Source organism: Cebus imitator, unplaced genomic scaffold (assembly GCF_001604975.1).
Source record: "Cebus imitator isolate Cc_AM_T3 unplaced genomic scaffold, Cebus_imitator-1.0 Scaffold135, whole genome shotgun sequence".
Lineage (NCBI taxonomy): Eukaryota > Metazoa > Chordata > Mammalia > Primates > Cebidae > Cebus > Cebus imitator.
This window is the reverse complement of record NW_016107450.1, coordinates 2,097,508-2,114,136: the sequence shown is the minus strand read 5'-3', so window position 1 is coordinate 2,114,136 and position 16,629 is coordinate 2,097,508. Positions and strand designations below refer to the sequence as shown.

Here is a 16,629-nt window from a genome sequence, read left to right as displayed (position 1 = left end):
AAACATTTCAATCTACCTCTATCTTTAATATGTATATTTTTTAAAACTATGATTTCATACTGACATCTCCAATGCCAAGTCAACGAATCTGAAATTCCCCCATCCAAAGGTGAGAAACTGGCTCCCATCATCCACAATACATTTACTCATTTGACCAAGCCTAGAACACATAAAAACTAGTTTCAGAAGTGCCAACGCATACTACTATGGAAAGCAAATCTCTTGCTCAAGTTTAATATTTACCTAATTTTTTAAATGTAAAATTTACATATAGCAATCAGTACAAATATTAAGTATATAGTCATAAATTTTAACACATACTATATCCTTGAAACTCACATCCCTAACAAAATATGGAATATCTGAATCCAACTTCATTATCTATACCATATCCAACTCTACTTTACTCATTTTTTCCAACAGATTACTTTTGCCTATTCTAGAATTTCATATAACTAGAATCATACAACATGTACTTGTGTCTATTTTTTCTACTCAGCATAATTGTGTGATTCACCCTGGTTGTTGCACATCAGTAGATCATTTGTTTTTAATTAATATTCCATCATAGTAATAAACCATGTTTTCCTGTTGAGGACACTTGGTTTGTTTTTAGCTATGATGAGTAAAGCTTCTAAGAACAATCTTTTATAAGTTTTGTTTTGTTTTCCTTAGCTATATTGCATTCAGTTTTCTTAAATATTTAGAAGTAGAACTGCTGGATCATTGGGTAGGTGCACATTTATTCAACTTTATAAGAAACTGCCAAAATGTCTAACAACATGCTATTGTTCACTTGTGTATCTTCTTTTGTTAATTACTTGTTCAAATCTTTGGGCCACTGTTTTAATATTTTTGTTTTTCTACTGTTGAGTAGTAAGAGTTCTTTGTTATCCTAAATATAAATCCTTTGTCTAATATATGTCTGTTAAATGCTTTCTCCCAGTCAGTTGTGTAAAAGTTTACTTTTTTAATGGTCTCTTTTGATGAGCAAAAGATTAAAAGGTAGATGAAGTGTAATTTACCATTTTTTTCTTTTGTAATTCTTGCTCTCTGTGTCTTGCATGAAATTTTACCTACCCCAGATTGTAACAATATTCTCATATATTTCCCTCCAGAAATTTTACTTTTTACATTTAGGACGAAAATATATCTCAAATTAATTTTTGTACATAGTGTAAGGTGAAGATCAATGTATGTATGTGTGTGTGTGTTTTTTTCCCCCACTGTTCCAGCACCACTTGGGAAGAAAATCTCTTATCCCCATTGAACTTCTTTGGCACCTTTGTGGGTTTATTTCTGGACTTTCTATTCTATTTATCTATTTCTCCTTATGCCCAAACCACATTGATTTCATTACCAACACTTTATGCTAAGTTTAGTTAGTGTACATACCCCAACTTCATTCTTTTTTTTCAAAATTGTTTTGGCTACTGCAAGTCATTTGCCTTTCCATACAAATTTTGAAATCAGTTTTCAATTTCTATATAATGCTTGCTTGAAGAACTAAAAATAAAGCTACCATTCAACCCAGCAATCCCACTACTGGGTATCTACCAAAGGAAAAGAAATCATTACATAAAAAAAAAAATGTGCTTATATATTTATTGCACCACTATTCACAATAGTAAAGTTAGGACTCAACCTGTGTCCATCAATGGATGACTGGATAAAGAAATGTGGTGTGTATATACACCAAGGAACACTACACAGCCCTAAAAAAGAATGGTATCATGTTGTCTGCAGCAACATGAATGGAGCTGGAAATAATAATCTTAAGTGAAATAACCCAAAAACAGAAAATCAGGGCAGGCACAGTGGCTCACACCTGTAATCCTAACACTTTGGGAGGCTGTGCTGAGCAAACTGCTTGAGTCCAGAAGTTCAAAACCAGCCTGGGCAACGTGGCAAAGCCCCACCTCTAAAAAATAAATAAATAAATAAATAAATAAATGAATAAAATAAGCTGGGCACAGTGGCATGTGTCTGCAGTCCCAGCTGCTCAGGATGCTGAGGAGGATCGCCTGCGCCTGGGAGGTGGAGGTTGTGGTGAGCTGAGATTGCACCACTGCACTCCAGCCTGGGCAACAGAGCAAGATCATGTCAAGAATGAAAGAATGAAAGAAAGGGAGAAAGAGAGAGAGGGAGAAAGAGAAAAAGAAAAAGAGAGGGGAGGGGAGGGTATCAACTGGGTGTGGCAGCTCACAGCTGTGATCTCAGCATTGTGGGAGGCCAAGGCACGAGAACTGTTTGAGATCAACATGGGCCACACAGTGAGATTTTGTCTCTACAAAAAATTAGGCCATTGTGGTGGTGTGCACCTGTAGTCCCTCCTAGCTACTTAGGAGGCTGAGGCAGGAGGATCATTTGAGCCCAGGAGGTCAAAGCTGCAGTGAGCCATGTTCATGCCACTGCAGTCCAGCTTGGAGGCAGAGTAAGACCTTAAGAAAGGAAAGAAAGGAAGGGAGGGAGGGAGGAAGAGGAGGAGAGGGAGAGAGGGGGGAGAGAGAGAGATAGATAGAGACAGAGGGAGGGAGAGGGAGGGAGAGGGAAGGAGAGAGGAAGAAAAAGAAAGAAAGAAAGAGAAAGAAGAGAGAGAGGAGGGAGAGGGAGGAGGGAGGGACAGAGAGAGAGCGAGCAAATACCACGTTTTCATTTATTAGTGAAAGCTAAACAATGGGTACACATGAACATAGAGGGAAATTATAGACACTAAGACTTCAAAAGGAGGGAACATGGGAGGAAGGTGAAGGTTGAAAAATTATCTATTGGGTACAATGTTCACTATTTGGGTGATGGGCACCTATAAGCCCACACCTCACCATTATGCAATATATTCTTGTAACAAACCTGCACATACACACCCTGAGTCTATAAAAAAATGAAAACAAGGAATTTCGTTTTTATTTTTTTATAGACTCATGGTGTGTATGCGCAGGTTTGTTACAAGAATATACTGTAATATACTCTTGGACCCTCCCTCCAGCCCAGCCTCACTGGGCTCTGCCTGCGGTGCATGCTCTTGCCTCTGAATCAAAATGCCTGTCTGAGATGGTGGAAACAAGTGTGCGGTCTGCGGAAGGACCACGTACCACGCAAAAGAGGTGCAGCGTGACGGCAGGAGCTTCCACCGCTGCTTTCTCTGCAGGAAAAATTTAGATAGCACAACAGGGGCAACTGACGATGAAGAGATTTATTTATTGCAAATCCTGTTATGGAAAGAAGTATGGGCCAAAAGGCTATGGTTACGACCAGGGCGCTGGCACGCTTAACACGGACAGTGCCGAGAAGCTGGGCATCAAGCCAGAGTGTTCAGCCTCAAAGGCCTACAACAAATCCAAACATTTCTAAATTTGCTCAGAAATACGGAGGTGCTGAGAAGTGTTCCAGATGTGGGGATTCTGTATATGCTGCCGAGAAGACAATTGGAGCTGGAAAGCCCTGGCACAAAAACTGTTTCCGATGTGCAAAGTGTGGGAAGAGTCTGGAATCAACATATCTGACTGAAAAAGAAGGTGAAATCTATTGTAAAGGATGCTATGCAAAGAACTTTGGGCCCAAGGGATTTGGCTATGGCTAAGGAGCAGGGGCTCTTGTTCATTCCCAGTAAGGTGTAAACCCAGAGCTAATCATCATACACTGAGAATCTCTTCATAATCTAGGCAGAGATAATCTTTAACACTAAACTACTGTGAAATTCTACCAGCACTAAGTACTGTATATTACCCTGTCCTTGGATAGGCTGGCTAACACATAGGAAGAGAGCACTGTATCATATCCTTTTACTTTATTCACCAGCATTTTGGGGGAACATTTCTTTTAAGTTTTAAATAAAACTTCAGCGTGAAAAATAAAAATTAAAAAATAAAAACAATTAGATTAGGTATAAATGATCATCCCCAAAAAAAGTAAAAAGAAGAAAAATTAGATTACATGAAAAATGAAATATAAAGCAGAAAAGATAAAGATAATACCAAATACTAATATAAAAGTTTTCATCCACTGAACATTTAAAAAAAAAAGATCCATTTTAAAAAGTAGAAATAAAAAAAGCAAAACTTAAAAAGAAATGTTGGTTAGGATTATGACAAGGACTGCCTTAAATCTAAACATTGGTGAGAACTAACACTTTAATAATATCTCATTTATCATTTACTAATACTCTTATTTATCTTCATCTTTAATTTCTCTAAGAAACATTTTGTAATTTTCACTGTAGAGGTCTTGCATGTCTTAAGCTAAATTATTATATGCATTTTTATGTAATCATAAATGAAAAATATTAAACTTCAATTTCCAGGTGTTTATTGCTCAAATATAGAAATATGTTGATCTAAACAGAGACATAGACCAATGGAACAGAACAGAGGCCTTGGAGGCAATACAATGTATCTACAGCCATCTGATCTTTGACAAGCCTGACAAAAACAAGCAATGGGGAAAGGATTCCCTGTTTAATAAATGGTGTTGGGAAAACTGGCTAGCCATGTGCAGAAAGCAGAAACTGGACCCCTTCCTGACACCTTACACTAAAATTAACTCCAGATGGATTAAAGACTTAAACATAAGACCTAACACCATAAAAACCCTAGAAGAAAATCTAAGCAAAACCATTCAGGACATAGGCGTAGGCAAGGACTTCATGACCAAAAACACCAAAAGCGTTGGCAACAAAAGCCAAAATAGACAAATGGGACCTAATCAAACTCGACAGCTTCTGCATGGCAAAAGAAACAGTCATTAGAGTGAATCGGCAACCAACAGAATGGGAAAAATTTTTGCAGTTTACCTAACTGACAAAGGGCTGATACCCAGAATTTACAAAGAACTAAAACAGATTTACAAGAAAAAAACAAGCCCATTCAAAAGTGGGCAAAGGATATGAACAGATACTTCACAAAGGAAGACATACATGAGGCCAACAAACATATGAAAAAATGCTCATCATCACTGGTCATCAGAGAAATGCAAATCAAAACTACATTGAGATACCATCTCACGCCAGTTAGAATGGCGATCATTAAAAAATCTGGAGACAACAGATGCTGGTGAGGATGTGGAGAAATAGGAACACTTTTACACTGTTGGTGGGAGTGTAAATTAGTTCAACCATTGTGGAAGACAGTGTGGTGATTTCTCAAGGACCTAGAAATAGAAATTCCATTTGACCCAGCAATCCCATTACTGGGTATATATCCAAAGGATTATAAATCGTTCTACTATAAGGACACATGCACACGAATGTTCATTGCAGCACTGTTTACAATAGCAAAGACCTGGAACCAACCCAAATGCCCATTGATGATAGACTGGACAGGGAAAATGTGGCACATATACACCATGGAATATTATGCAGCTATCAAAAACGATGAGTTTGTGTCCTTTGTAGGGACATGGATGAATCTGGAAGCCATCAGTCTCAGCAAACTGACAGAAGAGCAGATCAAACACCGCATGTTCTCACTCATAGGCGGGTGTTGAACAATGAGAACACATGGACACAGGGAGGGGAGCACTACACTCTGGGGTCTGTTGGGGGGAAATAGGGGAGGGACTGCGGGGGGTGGGGAGTTGGGGAGAGATAGCATGGGGAAAAATGCCAGATATAGGTGATGGGGAGGAAGGCAGCAAATCACACTGCCACGTGTGGACCTATGCAACAATCTTGCATGTTCTTCACATGTACCCCAAAACCTAAAATGCAATTAAAAAAAAAAAAGAAATATGTTGATCTTTATACACTGATTTTGTGTCCTACATCCATGCTAAATAGTTCTAAAAATTGTGTTGTAGACTTTTTAGGATTTTCTTCATACATGATATCATTGTTGAATTATTAATTTTACTTTTTCCCTTTCTTTGTTGTTGTTTTTGTTTGTTTTGAGACAGAGTCATCCAGACTGGAATGCAAGTGACTGCAGCCTTGACCTCCTCAGCTCAAGTGATCCATCTGCCTCAGACTCCCAAGTAGCTGGGACTACAGGCATATACCATTACACCTGGTTAATTTTTGTATTTTTTTTGTAGAGACAGGCTTTTGCCATGTTGCCCTGGCTAGTCTTGAACTACTGGGCTCAAGCAATCTGCCTGTCTTCACCTCCCAAAGTGATGGGATTACAGGCATGAGCCACCAGGCCTGGCCCTACATTTTCCTTTTTAACATTTGTTGGTGTTTTTATGTGTGTCCTTTGTTGAATAAAAGTGATGAGAGGGCACATTCTTGCCTTGTTCCTAATCTTAGAAAAAGTGTTCAATACTAAATATATTATCTATAGGTTTTTCAAAGAAATGACAAGTTCCCTTCTATTCTTAGTTTGCGGAGGGTTTTATTTTCTCATGAATGGGTGTGTTCTTGTTACAATTAACCAATAAAATTGTCTGGGTCTTTGTGGGAAGATTCTTAGTAAAAACTTCTATTTTCTTAATTATGCAGATTTTCTATTACATCTTATGCCATTGTGTTAAGTTGTATTTTTCAAATAATTTATCAATTTTGTATAAGTTCCCAAGTTTATTGGAATAAAGGCTTTAATGATATTATCTCTTTTAATATCTATAGTATGTATCTTTAGTGCTATTCTGCTCATTCATTTTGGATATTCATAGTTCGTGTTCTCTTTCATCTGAGCACAATTTGCCCTTTCATTCTGGATATTGATCATTTGTTTTCTCTCCTATTAGACTATTTTCCCCCAATTTTTTTTTTTTTTTTTTTTTTTTATAGACAGTAAAAAGTTAGGACTTCCTTTAAAAAAAAAAAAAAATCTAGCCTGATAATATTCTCGACCTTTTTCATTGACATCTTTACGGCACTTAAGCTTGATGTAATTATCTGGTTGAGTCTACCATTTAGATAGTTGTTTTCTATTTGTCCCATCTGTTTTTTTGTTCCTTTGTTCTTTTTTACCCCCCTTCTTTTAAAATATACCATTTCAATTCCTCTATTTGTTTTTTAGGTAAGCCTCTTCAGCTTTTCAGAGGTTACTCTGGGGATTACAATATGCCTTTTTAACATATCACAGTCTATCTAGTTATAATAATACAGTACTTCTTCATGTAAAACGTAAGAATCTTGTAACATTATAGTCAACTCCCTGTGTGCTTTGTACCACTGGCATCGTACATATTATATGTACATATGATCCCATTGTAGTGTTTAATTTTTGCTTTAAACATTCCTGCCGTTTTAAGAAGTTGCAGGCAAAACAATATATAGATGTTCCTTGACTTACAACAGGATTATGTTACAACAAACCCATTGTAAATTGAAAACATTAGTTGAAAATGCATTTCACGCATTTAACCTACTGAACATTATAGTTTAAATGTGCTGAGAGCTCTTAAATTAACTTATAGTTGTGTAAATCATATAACCCAAAATCTCTTTTAAAATAAAGTGTTGAATATCTCAGGTAATTTATTGAATACTATACTGAAGGTAACGAACAGAATGATTGTACGGGCACTTGAAGTACAGTTTCTACTGAATGCATATTGCTTTCACACTATTATGAAGTGAAAAAATCATACACTAAATAAACAGGTGAAAGTCACCATGCTCAGCCAAAAAGGCTCTATTATACCTTCCTCTCTTAGACTTTATTGACTTTCACAAGCAGGAAAAAATTGCATTTAAATTTCACATTTTTCTTACATCGAATACTAACAATTTCACCAATCTTCTTTTAAAATGCAAGACACATTATTTATAAAAGAAATTACACAACTTTGAATATCCACTATAATTCAAAAGATGCTTATTTAATGGTTAACTTTTACTTGGCCTGACATATCATTTCACCCACTTGTTTCTTTACAGTCAATCCATAAAATAAAAATCATTGTACCTAGCATTAGCATCAGCATGATTACGGCATATAGACACAATACAGTAGATTAGCAGATCCAGAATATGCTTATATTCATTTTCCCTTATCTTGGAAAATATAGTATATTTTAAAGTTCTCTCAGAAAACTCTCACTTTATAAATACATTAGCAGAATGGACCTCACTCTGTTACTGGTACGAATTGTTTTCTACAACACTAATGCTATTCCACATTTATAGCTTTAGTTCAGTCATAGCTTGGAACACAACAAAGTTAACTCTCAGAGACAGTATCCTTGGCTGAACTAGCATAATGATGTACACTAATTAGAAAGACTAAGCAAATGGTACTTTTTAAAGGAAGCTTTAGAAAGGAAAAGGGAGAAGAAGAAAAAGTCTAGAATGAGATTTGATTACTTATAACAAGAACTACTAAAAAGTCATGTTTGACTTCAGTGTTATGCAAATATAAACGTGGTGTGAAATCTGTCTATATAGAATGAAATCTTTTCAAAATTGCAACTTTATCAATTAATAAATATTTTTTGAGCAACTATTTTATCAATGAGGACACTAAGTAGCAAACAGCTGGTTAACAGACTCAAGATTCAAATCCTTGTAATCCCAGCACTTTGGGAGGCCGAGGCGGGTGGATCACGAGGTCAAGAGATCGAGACCATCCTGGTCAACATGGTGAAACCCTGTCTCTACTAAAAAAAATATACAAAAATTAGCTGGGCATGGTGGCGCGTGCCTGTAATCCCAGCTACTCAGGAGGCTGAGGCAGGAGAATTGCCTGAACCCAGGAGGCGGAGGTTGCGGTGAGCCGAGATCGCGCCATTGCACTCCAGCCTGGGTAACAAGAGCGAAACTCCGTCTCAAAAAAAAAAAAAATAAATAAATAAAAAAAATAAAAAAAAAAAGATTCAAATCCTGGTTTGTCTTACTCCAAAGTCCATGATTTTTCTACTTCAAATCTTTAAAAAGTGAAGGTTTCAACACAGAGAAATGACTGTGCCACTAATTTTATAATGTACATAGAAAGAGGAACAAGATTGGATGAGAAAATGATTAGCTTAATGAAACCAACAGCAGCATTTCTCTAATTCATCTGTTTTCTCCAAAGGATCAAAGAGAAGGCACAGAAAGCTACACTTGTGAGGACTTAATATAGGTAATCTCTAAATTCTTTTAAAAAATATTTTAAGTAGTACATGATATATAGTAGTAAGTAAATGTAAGCTGTGCAAGTTATAAAACATAAGAAAAGAAGCACCCATAAACTCACCACACAATTTAAGAACTAGATCATTACCAATATGACTGGGTATACATGCATCTATTTGCTTCCCTCAAAAGGCATCTATTAAACTGAATTTTGGTATTTATCATTTCTCTGCCTTTTAACAATAATCTTATCATATGCATACATAACCACAAGTAGGTTATTTTTGCTTGTTCTTAAGCTTTATAAGGATAACAGATGTAGTCTTATACAAATTGGTTATTCTCATTATGTTAAGATTCATCCATCCACTTTATTGTCACGGAACATTTGCTGATTCTTATTTATTTTAGATCTATTTGAACCATATATATTTCCACAACTACTCATTTCTGTATTGAAGTTTTTTCCTCTCAAGGTTCTAAGAAATTAGAACAAAGACAGATCACACCTTCCTATAAGTTGTATTACACATTTAGTCTTCCAAGTACATACCAATAGTCACCATTTCAACATCACTTAAAAATGAATCCACTGGCTGGCCACGGTGGCTCACACCTGTAATCCCAGCACTTTGGGAGGCCAAGGCAGGTGGATCACAAGGTCAGGAGTTCAACACCAGCCTAACCAAGATGATGAAACCCCAACTCTACTAAAAACACAAAAATGAGCTGGGCACAGTGGCAGGTGCCTGTAATCCCAGCTACTCAGGAGGCTGAGGCAGGAGAACCGCTTGAGCCTGGGGGAGTAGAGGTTGCAGTTAGCCGAGATTGTGCCACTGCACTCCAGCCTGGGTAACAGAGTGAGACTCAATCTCAAAAAAAGAAAAAAAAGTTCCACTTTTCATGGTTTTTTGGTTTCCCCACTCTCCTATATACAGTTCAGAGGTATTACCATTTGTTTGGCAAATACACGTTTGTTTTCACTGTGTTCTTGGAGAGGGAGAGAGGGAGAGGGGTGGGAAGGGAGGGAGGGAGAGAGAGAGAGAGTGTGAGTGAGAGAGATATTATCTTTGCAGCTTTGTTTAAATGTGAGAACTAGATGATTTTTCTAATGCAACAGTAAGGAGACAAGTCTCTTTGCTTAATTCTAGGGAAAGGAAAACCTCCTTAATAATCCATAACCTTTAAGGGCATCAGTAAAACATGCATTTATTGGTAGCTGTGTTGAACGCCATATTAAGTGATGGGTTTATCTGTAAAGCTAATAGCAGCCCCTCTCGCCTAAAGTCTTTTAGGATTCAATGAAAAAACGTAAACTGCTTAACACAGCACCCACATGGTAATTCAAGATTCAATAAATATAGGTTATCATTTCTGTACAGCTTTCCACTTTCATGTCAATTCCTATTTCATACAAATATTTCCCTAGCTGTATTAATTTGCATTTTAATCCTGAAATAAACTAAGGAATAGGTTACACTAGAGGGAGTACGTAAATCAGCCTGAGGACAAGGGCAGCCAGGGATAAATTACAGGTGTTTGATATCCACTCCACTCCACTCCCGCCCCCCGCCAAATTATTTAATTATTTTGTTTCTATAGGGTAGTAGCTATTTTATACATCTCAATATAGGATGGATGAAGGATAGGAAAACCAGATAAATATTATCTAGCACAATGCCTATTCCCACTATGTTCATTCTCAATAATCCGATTATTGGCGATGGATGGAAATTTAATCATGCAGTACAAACTTATTTGTATAAGTAAGAAAACTGAAGCCCAGAGTCGATACGTGACTTGCCCAACAGTAACTGGAATCCAGGTATCTAGACCCAGTCCATGAGTTCTCCCACGAGTTTACATGAACGCGCCACATTAAACGAGGCAAGAGACTGACAAACTACGAAGGCGTGTATTCATCTACTCTGTCCCATCCTCTGTGTATTAACCTCATTTATGTTGTTTCAAGTTAGACATCACCTAAATACAGCCGAAAGTTTACAAAATCTGTTAAAAGCATTGTAGTAACAGAAAAGTGAAGGAGGACTATTGCATGAGTACTCCTGGAGGGGACGTAGAGTGGAGTTGGGGGTCCCAAACAAGGTGAACTGTTGGTCAACAGGAGACAAGTTTATAATCCAAAAAAAACAGGAAAAAAAGAAAGGCTATTGGGCCACATAATATCTAATCTTCTTGCAGAGGGGCCCCCAAAATAGCAATATCTGGGAAGGAGATACCTACGGCATTTTGAGATTCGGGGAAGCACCACTGCGGCTGAATAAACGAACCCAGCAGCTTCTGAGAACAGAAAATCCGCCAAAGGAAACGCCAGAGGCATGAAAAGCGCGCGCTGTACCCTGTGTCACGCCCACCGCGGCCCGGCGGAAACACACTCCCCGCGACGAAGGATCCGGGTGTGCGCGAGCAAAGGAGCGGGCGAGAAGTCTAGGCCCAGGACAGCATCCAGTTCCTAATGGGTGTAACAGAGCAACCTCTCTCACTACTCGTGCTATGCCACACCCGCGATAGACGAGCAACACAGCTGTCTCTGTTCGCCCTGGATCAGCGCTTCGTAGATTTCTAGCCGGATCGTTTGGGGAAGGGCTCTGCATCTTATTTCCGGTGGCAGTGAGGTGCAGTTGCCATGGTGATTAGAGAAAGGCCGAGATCGTCCAGCTGCGGTGAGAGGATCGCGGAATCGCGTAAGGGAGTTGGCTGTGTTTATTCGTTTGTGAGCTGGAATTAGGTAGCAAACAGCTCGCTGTCTCTGTCTCTTCATTCCCTTTGTCCCTCTCTGTGCGGCTCCTCCTTCGCCTGCTTTGTTTACTTCTCTGTAATAAACATTTGGTCTATGTGTGTACCTAAAATGTACATATAAATGCGGTTTTATTTCCAGAGGAATACAAAAATAGAGAGATGGTACCCGAGATTACCTGCAAAGGTATTTCACTGAGTAGGGATGGTAACGGGATGGCTTTCTGTTTTCACTTGGCCCTGTAGAAGCCTTAGGCGCTTGTGAACAGTTTATTTTTCTTGCTGTTGTGTGGCTTGTTATTTATGAAGCCGTTTGCTGCAATGTACTCTCTAGGCCCCTGTCTCAGTCTCGGGCTGGAGTTTTTAAAAAAGGAGGTTTCCAAGCCTGGGGGGTGCAATTATATGTTTATTTAAGCTTCAGTTTGGTCTCTTATTACAGAAAGGAAAAGAATAAAATTCTGGCATATTTCTGCGTTGGGATTTCCACGTGAGGGAGTTGCCTTATTGGGAAAGAATATTTGGAGATGATCCTAAAAAATACTTACATTTAAAAATTGCTTATTGCAAAGTGAAATTTATTCTCCCTTCCTTCTTAAAACAGTTTTCTTTCACGTTTGTGAGGAGATGCATGCACGCATATGTGTTTAAAACTCTGATGCTTAATTATAGTAATACCAATTTGCAGTAACCAGACTGTGACACCGCATCCCTGTGGGGTCCTTCTAAATCTGGTGTAATATGAAAGTGTCAGGCAGGCGGCCTGTGTATTATAAATAGGGTACTTCATCCATGATAACCGATTATTATCTTTCTTTCCCAAGTGTAAAAGATCTATATAATTCAAAAAGATGCAAGTGATTTAGGCCTCCCGAGTAGGAATCCAATGAGTCCTGAAGGGGACCCTATCTGTGTCATCTTATTGTTGAACTTGAAATGTTCAATTTATCATGTTGGAGTGTATTTTTAGAAGTCAAAGCTGGGTAGAGTAATGTTGGAAGCTGTTAGACCACCAGTACAATTTAGTACCCCATAGTAACCATTGTTCAGTAAACCTATATCCACATTAACAAAGAAGAAACTGTTAGTGAAATTTACGGCTTTTTGCCACTTACTGCTGGCTGGGTGACATTGCTACCCCTCAATTTCCTCATCTGTAAAATGGACAAAAAATACCTGACCACTGTAATAGGGATAAGACAAGATATGACAGTTCTTTAAGCTCTTATGTACAGAGGTGCTATATAAATCCCAATATATTAATTATTATTAATAAAGGAACACAGTAAAACTATGATAATGCTATAAATGGGATTTTTAAAATTTAGCTATTTGAAATGTGGGGCTGCATTATTGAGATGTTAATGAAATGATCTTGTTGATTGTGTTGTGGAAGATGGATGTCAACTACCACTCACATCCAAATTCTCATTATTGTGGAGTTTTCCATTATCTGAAGTTTATTTAGCACTTATTATATGCCAGGCAGTATTGTGTATACTTCACATGTGTTAACTGATTTGCTTTTCTTAAAAACCTGATGAAGAGTCGCATCTGACTTTCTTATTTTGAGAAAATAGATGTGTGCTTTTCCTTTGTTCAGTGATTCTTCTTTCGCATATGTTATGTCTTTGTTCTTTTGGCTATTATCACATACTTGAACAATGTATATATACATATGTATATATCTAAAATTAGAAATCAACTGGCAGGGCTTATTCTTGTTTAATACATGATAATACATCCATATACAAACTATAATATTCATCTTTTTCTTCCACATATGAAACTTTTAATATCTTGATTTTTTCATATGTATGTTATAAATTTTCATCTTTTTCTTCTACTTATGAAATCTTGATTCTTCTCCCTATATTTAAAAGACATGGTGACATTTGCATTTTAGTGATTCACATTGACAAATTTTTAAATTATTTTCCAATAGAATGGCGATCAGTCCAGGAAGCGATGCTGCTTTCTCCAGTCAGAAATCAACACCTTCAGAAAGTCCTCAAACAAAGAAATTTCCACAAACTGAAGAGGAAATATTTTATATGAATTGTAGAGCTGCCTACTTAACTGTCTTCAAAAGCAGCTTGGAAAACATTGTTTCTAAAGATCAACTTTACTTAGGTAAATCTTTAAAAATTTTAACTCTTTTGCCTTTTTATTAGGTCAGAAAGACTAAAATTGAATCATTGCAGTTTCTTAGTGAAGCTTGAGCAATGGAACTACAGTAAGCTATTATGTCATTTTATATAGTTACATGTTCTAGGAACTTCAAAATAAAACTTTCAATGTTTATACCAGCTAGATGGGTAATTGAAAGCTTCTGTCAATTACTACTTGCTTAAGATATTTTTAATTCTCATTTTGGTGCTTTAAGATTTATCATAATAAAATTGAAATACTTTTGGCCTCTAAGTCACTAATATGATTTGAGGAAAGTGTAAAGGTTATGTAAAAATGGGTTGAATGTCTAAAAAAGTGAAGTATTGAGCGATAAGTGAACTTTTAAAAGAGAATTGAGTTTGGGGTTTTTTATTTTTTATTTTTTGTTTTGTCTTTTATTGCTCCTATCGTTTATTATATTTTAAAATTCCTCTCATTACCAAGGTCCCCAAAACCACCAAATTTGGTCCTTGTCAGAAGTATCAAATGACTTGGAGGTCTTTAGTCATGAGAGAGTAGTAAATAGCAGTACTAGATAACACTGACTACTCATGTCAGTTTCATCAAGGCTAATAACATTATGGGTAGAGAAACTGAGTTATTTTGCCAATTTTAGAATGAATTTTCTTAAACCAAAACCCTGACATATTTTTGCAGCAGTGTCTTGAGTTTGTATGCAATAAGATCTCTATTTGAGGAAATGTATTTTGAGGAATATTAGAATTGACAAGATTAACATTTATTTGATGTCTAAATAAAAGGCATTATTTGTAAAATAGTTTAAATGCAAATGCACATGACTGACTTTTACAGTCATGTTTGATTTTAATTTACATAATTTTAAAATTACTAAAATGTTCTATTTTGAAGTTTAAGTATTTGTGTTTAATTCATATACATTAAATGTTTAGGCAGACATCAATAATTTTTTTTTTTTTTTTGAGATGGAATTTTGCTCTGTTGCTCAGGCTGGAGTGCAGTGGCACAATCTTGGCTTACTGCAGCCTCTGCCTCCTGGGTTCCAGCAATTCTCCTGCTAATGCCTCAGCCTCCTGGGTAGCTGGGATTACAGGCACATGCCACCATGCCCAGCTAATTTTTGTATTTTTACTAGAGACAGGGTTTTGCCATGTTGGCCAGGCTAGTCTCAAGTTCCTGACCTCAGGTGATCTGCCCGCCTCGGCCTCCCAAAGTGCTGGGATTACAGGTGTGAGCCACCCACCATGCCCAGCCAATAAATTAAAATTACTTCTAATTTGCCATTATTTCTAAAATATCTGAGGGTTTTTTTTTTTTTGTTACTGTTTTGAAAATATACTAAGATAAGGAATCTCCTAAGTTTAAAAGTTTAACATGCCTTCCACTACTATGACATTTAGTTTGTGAATCAATGTGTATGTAAAGGTGCTATCAATCTTATGAAATTATCTGGTAGGATAACAATGCAGTGTTTATCTCTTCAGTGTTATATACACTTTTGGCTTTAGGGTAGAATACTCTGTTAACATTGTAATAATTGATTTTAGATAACCTATTTTTAAAAAAAGGAGTAATATGAACCAGAGCTGTTTCTTATTTCTATGTCTTTCTTCTATATCCTTCTGCCACTTATACAATATGACATGTGCATTTCCATTTTAAGGTCAGATGAAACAGTAGCATTACCATAGCTCTAACTTCATTTTTGGCAATTTATAAATAATACAGGCATTATAGACTCATGTCAGAACTTTAAAAGTGAACCCTGGCAAAAAGATCCATATCATGGTGTCAAAATTTAAACATCTACAGCTATGTAATATTTTTACTGTCATCAAACTCAATAATTAGATCCAACTCATTCTAAACCTGGAGATTAAATTTAGTAGGAAATAGATTGTATCAATTTCTTAGATATGAGGATATCTACTTACTGAGTATGTGTTTTGGCATAATTAATTTTATTCTGAGAAATTTTTCTTTTCTAATTACCAGTACATTTTTTAAAACAGTATTTTCTTTGTTACTAAAGATAGCAGCAAGCACATACTAAGCTACCACTTGCAAGAAAAAGTTACATACCCTTTTTCTCAAAACTAGACAGAAAATATAATTTTCTTTCATGTGGACTTTTGACCTTCAAATTACAGCTTCAAATGCTGGCAAGGATGTGGAGAAAAGGGAACCCTCATACACTGTTGGTAGGAATGTAAATTAGTAGTACAACCACTATGGAGAACAGTTGGGAGGTTCCTCAAAAAACTAAAAATACAGCTACCATACTATCTAGCAATTCTACTACTTGATATATATCCAAGAGAAAGGAAATCAGTATAGTGAAGAGATAGCTGCACTCCCATGTTTACTGCAGCACTATTCACAATAGCCAAAATTTGGAAGCAGTGTGAAAGTCCATCAGCAGATGAATGGATAAAGAAAATGTGAGCCGGGTGCGGTGACTCATGCCTGTAATCCCAGCACTTTGGGAGGGCAAGCCAGGCGGATCACGAGGTCAGGAGATAGAGACCATCCTGGCTAACATGATGAAACCCTGTCTCTACTAAAAATACAAAAAATTAGCCGGGCGTGGTGGCACGCGCCTGTAGTCCCAGCTACTCAGGAGGTTGAGGCTGGAGAATCGCTTGAATCTGGGAGGCGGAGGTTGTAGTGAGCCGAGATTGTGCCACTGCACTCCAGCCTGGGCGGCAGAGTGAGACACCATCTCAAAA

At 37.0% G+C, this 16,629-nt stretch overlaps 2 protein-coding genes and 1 pseudogene across 11 annotated transcripts in view; 2 read left to right on the top strand and 1 right to left on the bottom strand.

Moving 5' to 3' along the window:
- Positions 1 to 11,407, bottom strand: part of LOC108313244 (integrin subunit beta 3 binding protein) — an 87,254-nt gene extending 75,847 nt beyond the window's left edge. For 3 of the 7 annotated variants that reach the window (XM_037743115.1, XM_037743116.1, XM_037743118.1), the window contains exon 1: positions 11,221 to 11,384. In XM_037743115.1, the coding sequence (XP_037599043.1) occupies positions 11,221 to 11,336 (116 nt within the window). In that variant the 5' untranslated portion in view covers positions 11,337 to 11,384. Of the gene's footprint in view, positions 1 to 11,220 lie in introns of all 7 variants that reach the window. The other 4 variants (XR_005202335.1, XM_037743117.1, XM_017541549.2 and 1 more) reach the window with 2 other exon arrangements.
- LOC108313245 lies at positions 3,039 to 3,851 on the top strand (annotated as a pseudogene).
- Positions 11,408 to 11,451: 44 nt separating the features above from the next.
- EFCAB7 (EF-hand calcium binding domain 7) overlaps positions 11,452 to 16,629 on the top strand; it is a 48,604-nt gene continuing 43,426 nt past the window's right edge. Inside the window, exons 1-2 of one of the 4 annotated variants that reach the window (XM_017541546.2) lie at positions 11,452 to 11,744; positions 13,695 to 13,882. In XM_017541546.2, the coding sequence (XP_017397035.1) occupies positions 13,696 to 13,882 (187 nt within the window). In that variant the 5' untranslated portion in view covers positions 11,452 to 11,744; position 13,695. Of the gene's footprint in view, positions 11,745 to 11,845; positions 11,940 to 13,694; positions 13,883 to 16,629 lie in introns of those variants that run through there. The other 3 variants (XM_037743112.1, XM_037743114.1, XM_037743113.1) reach the window with 3 other exon arrangements.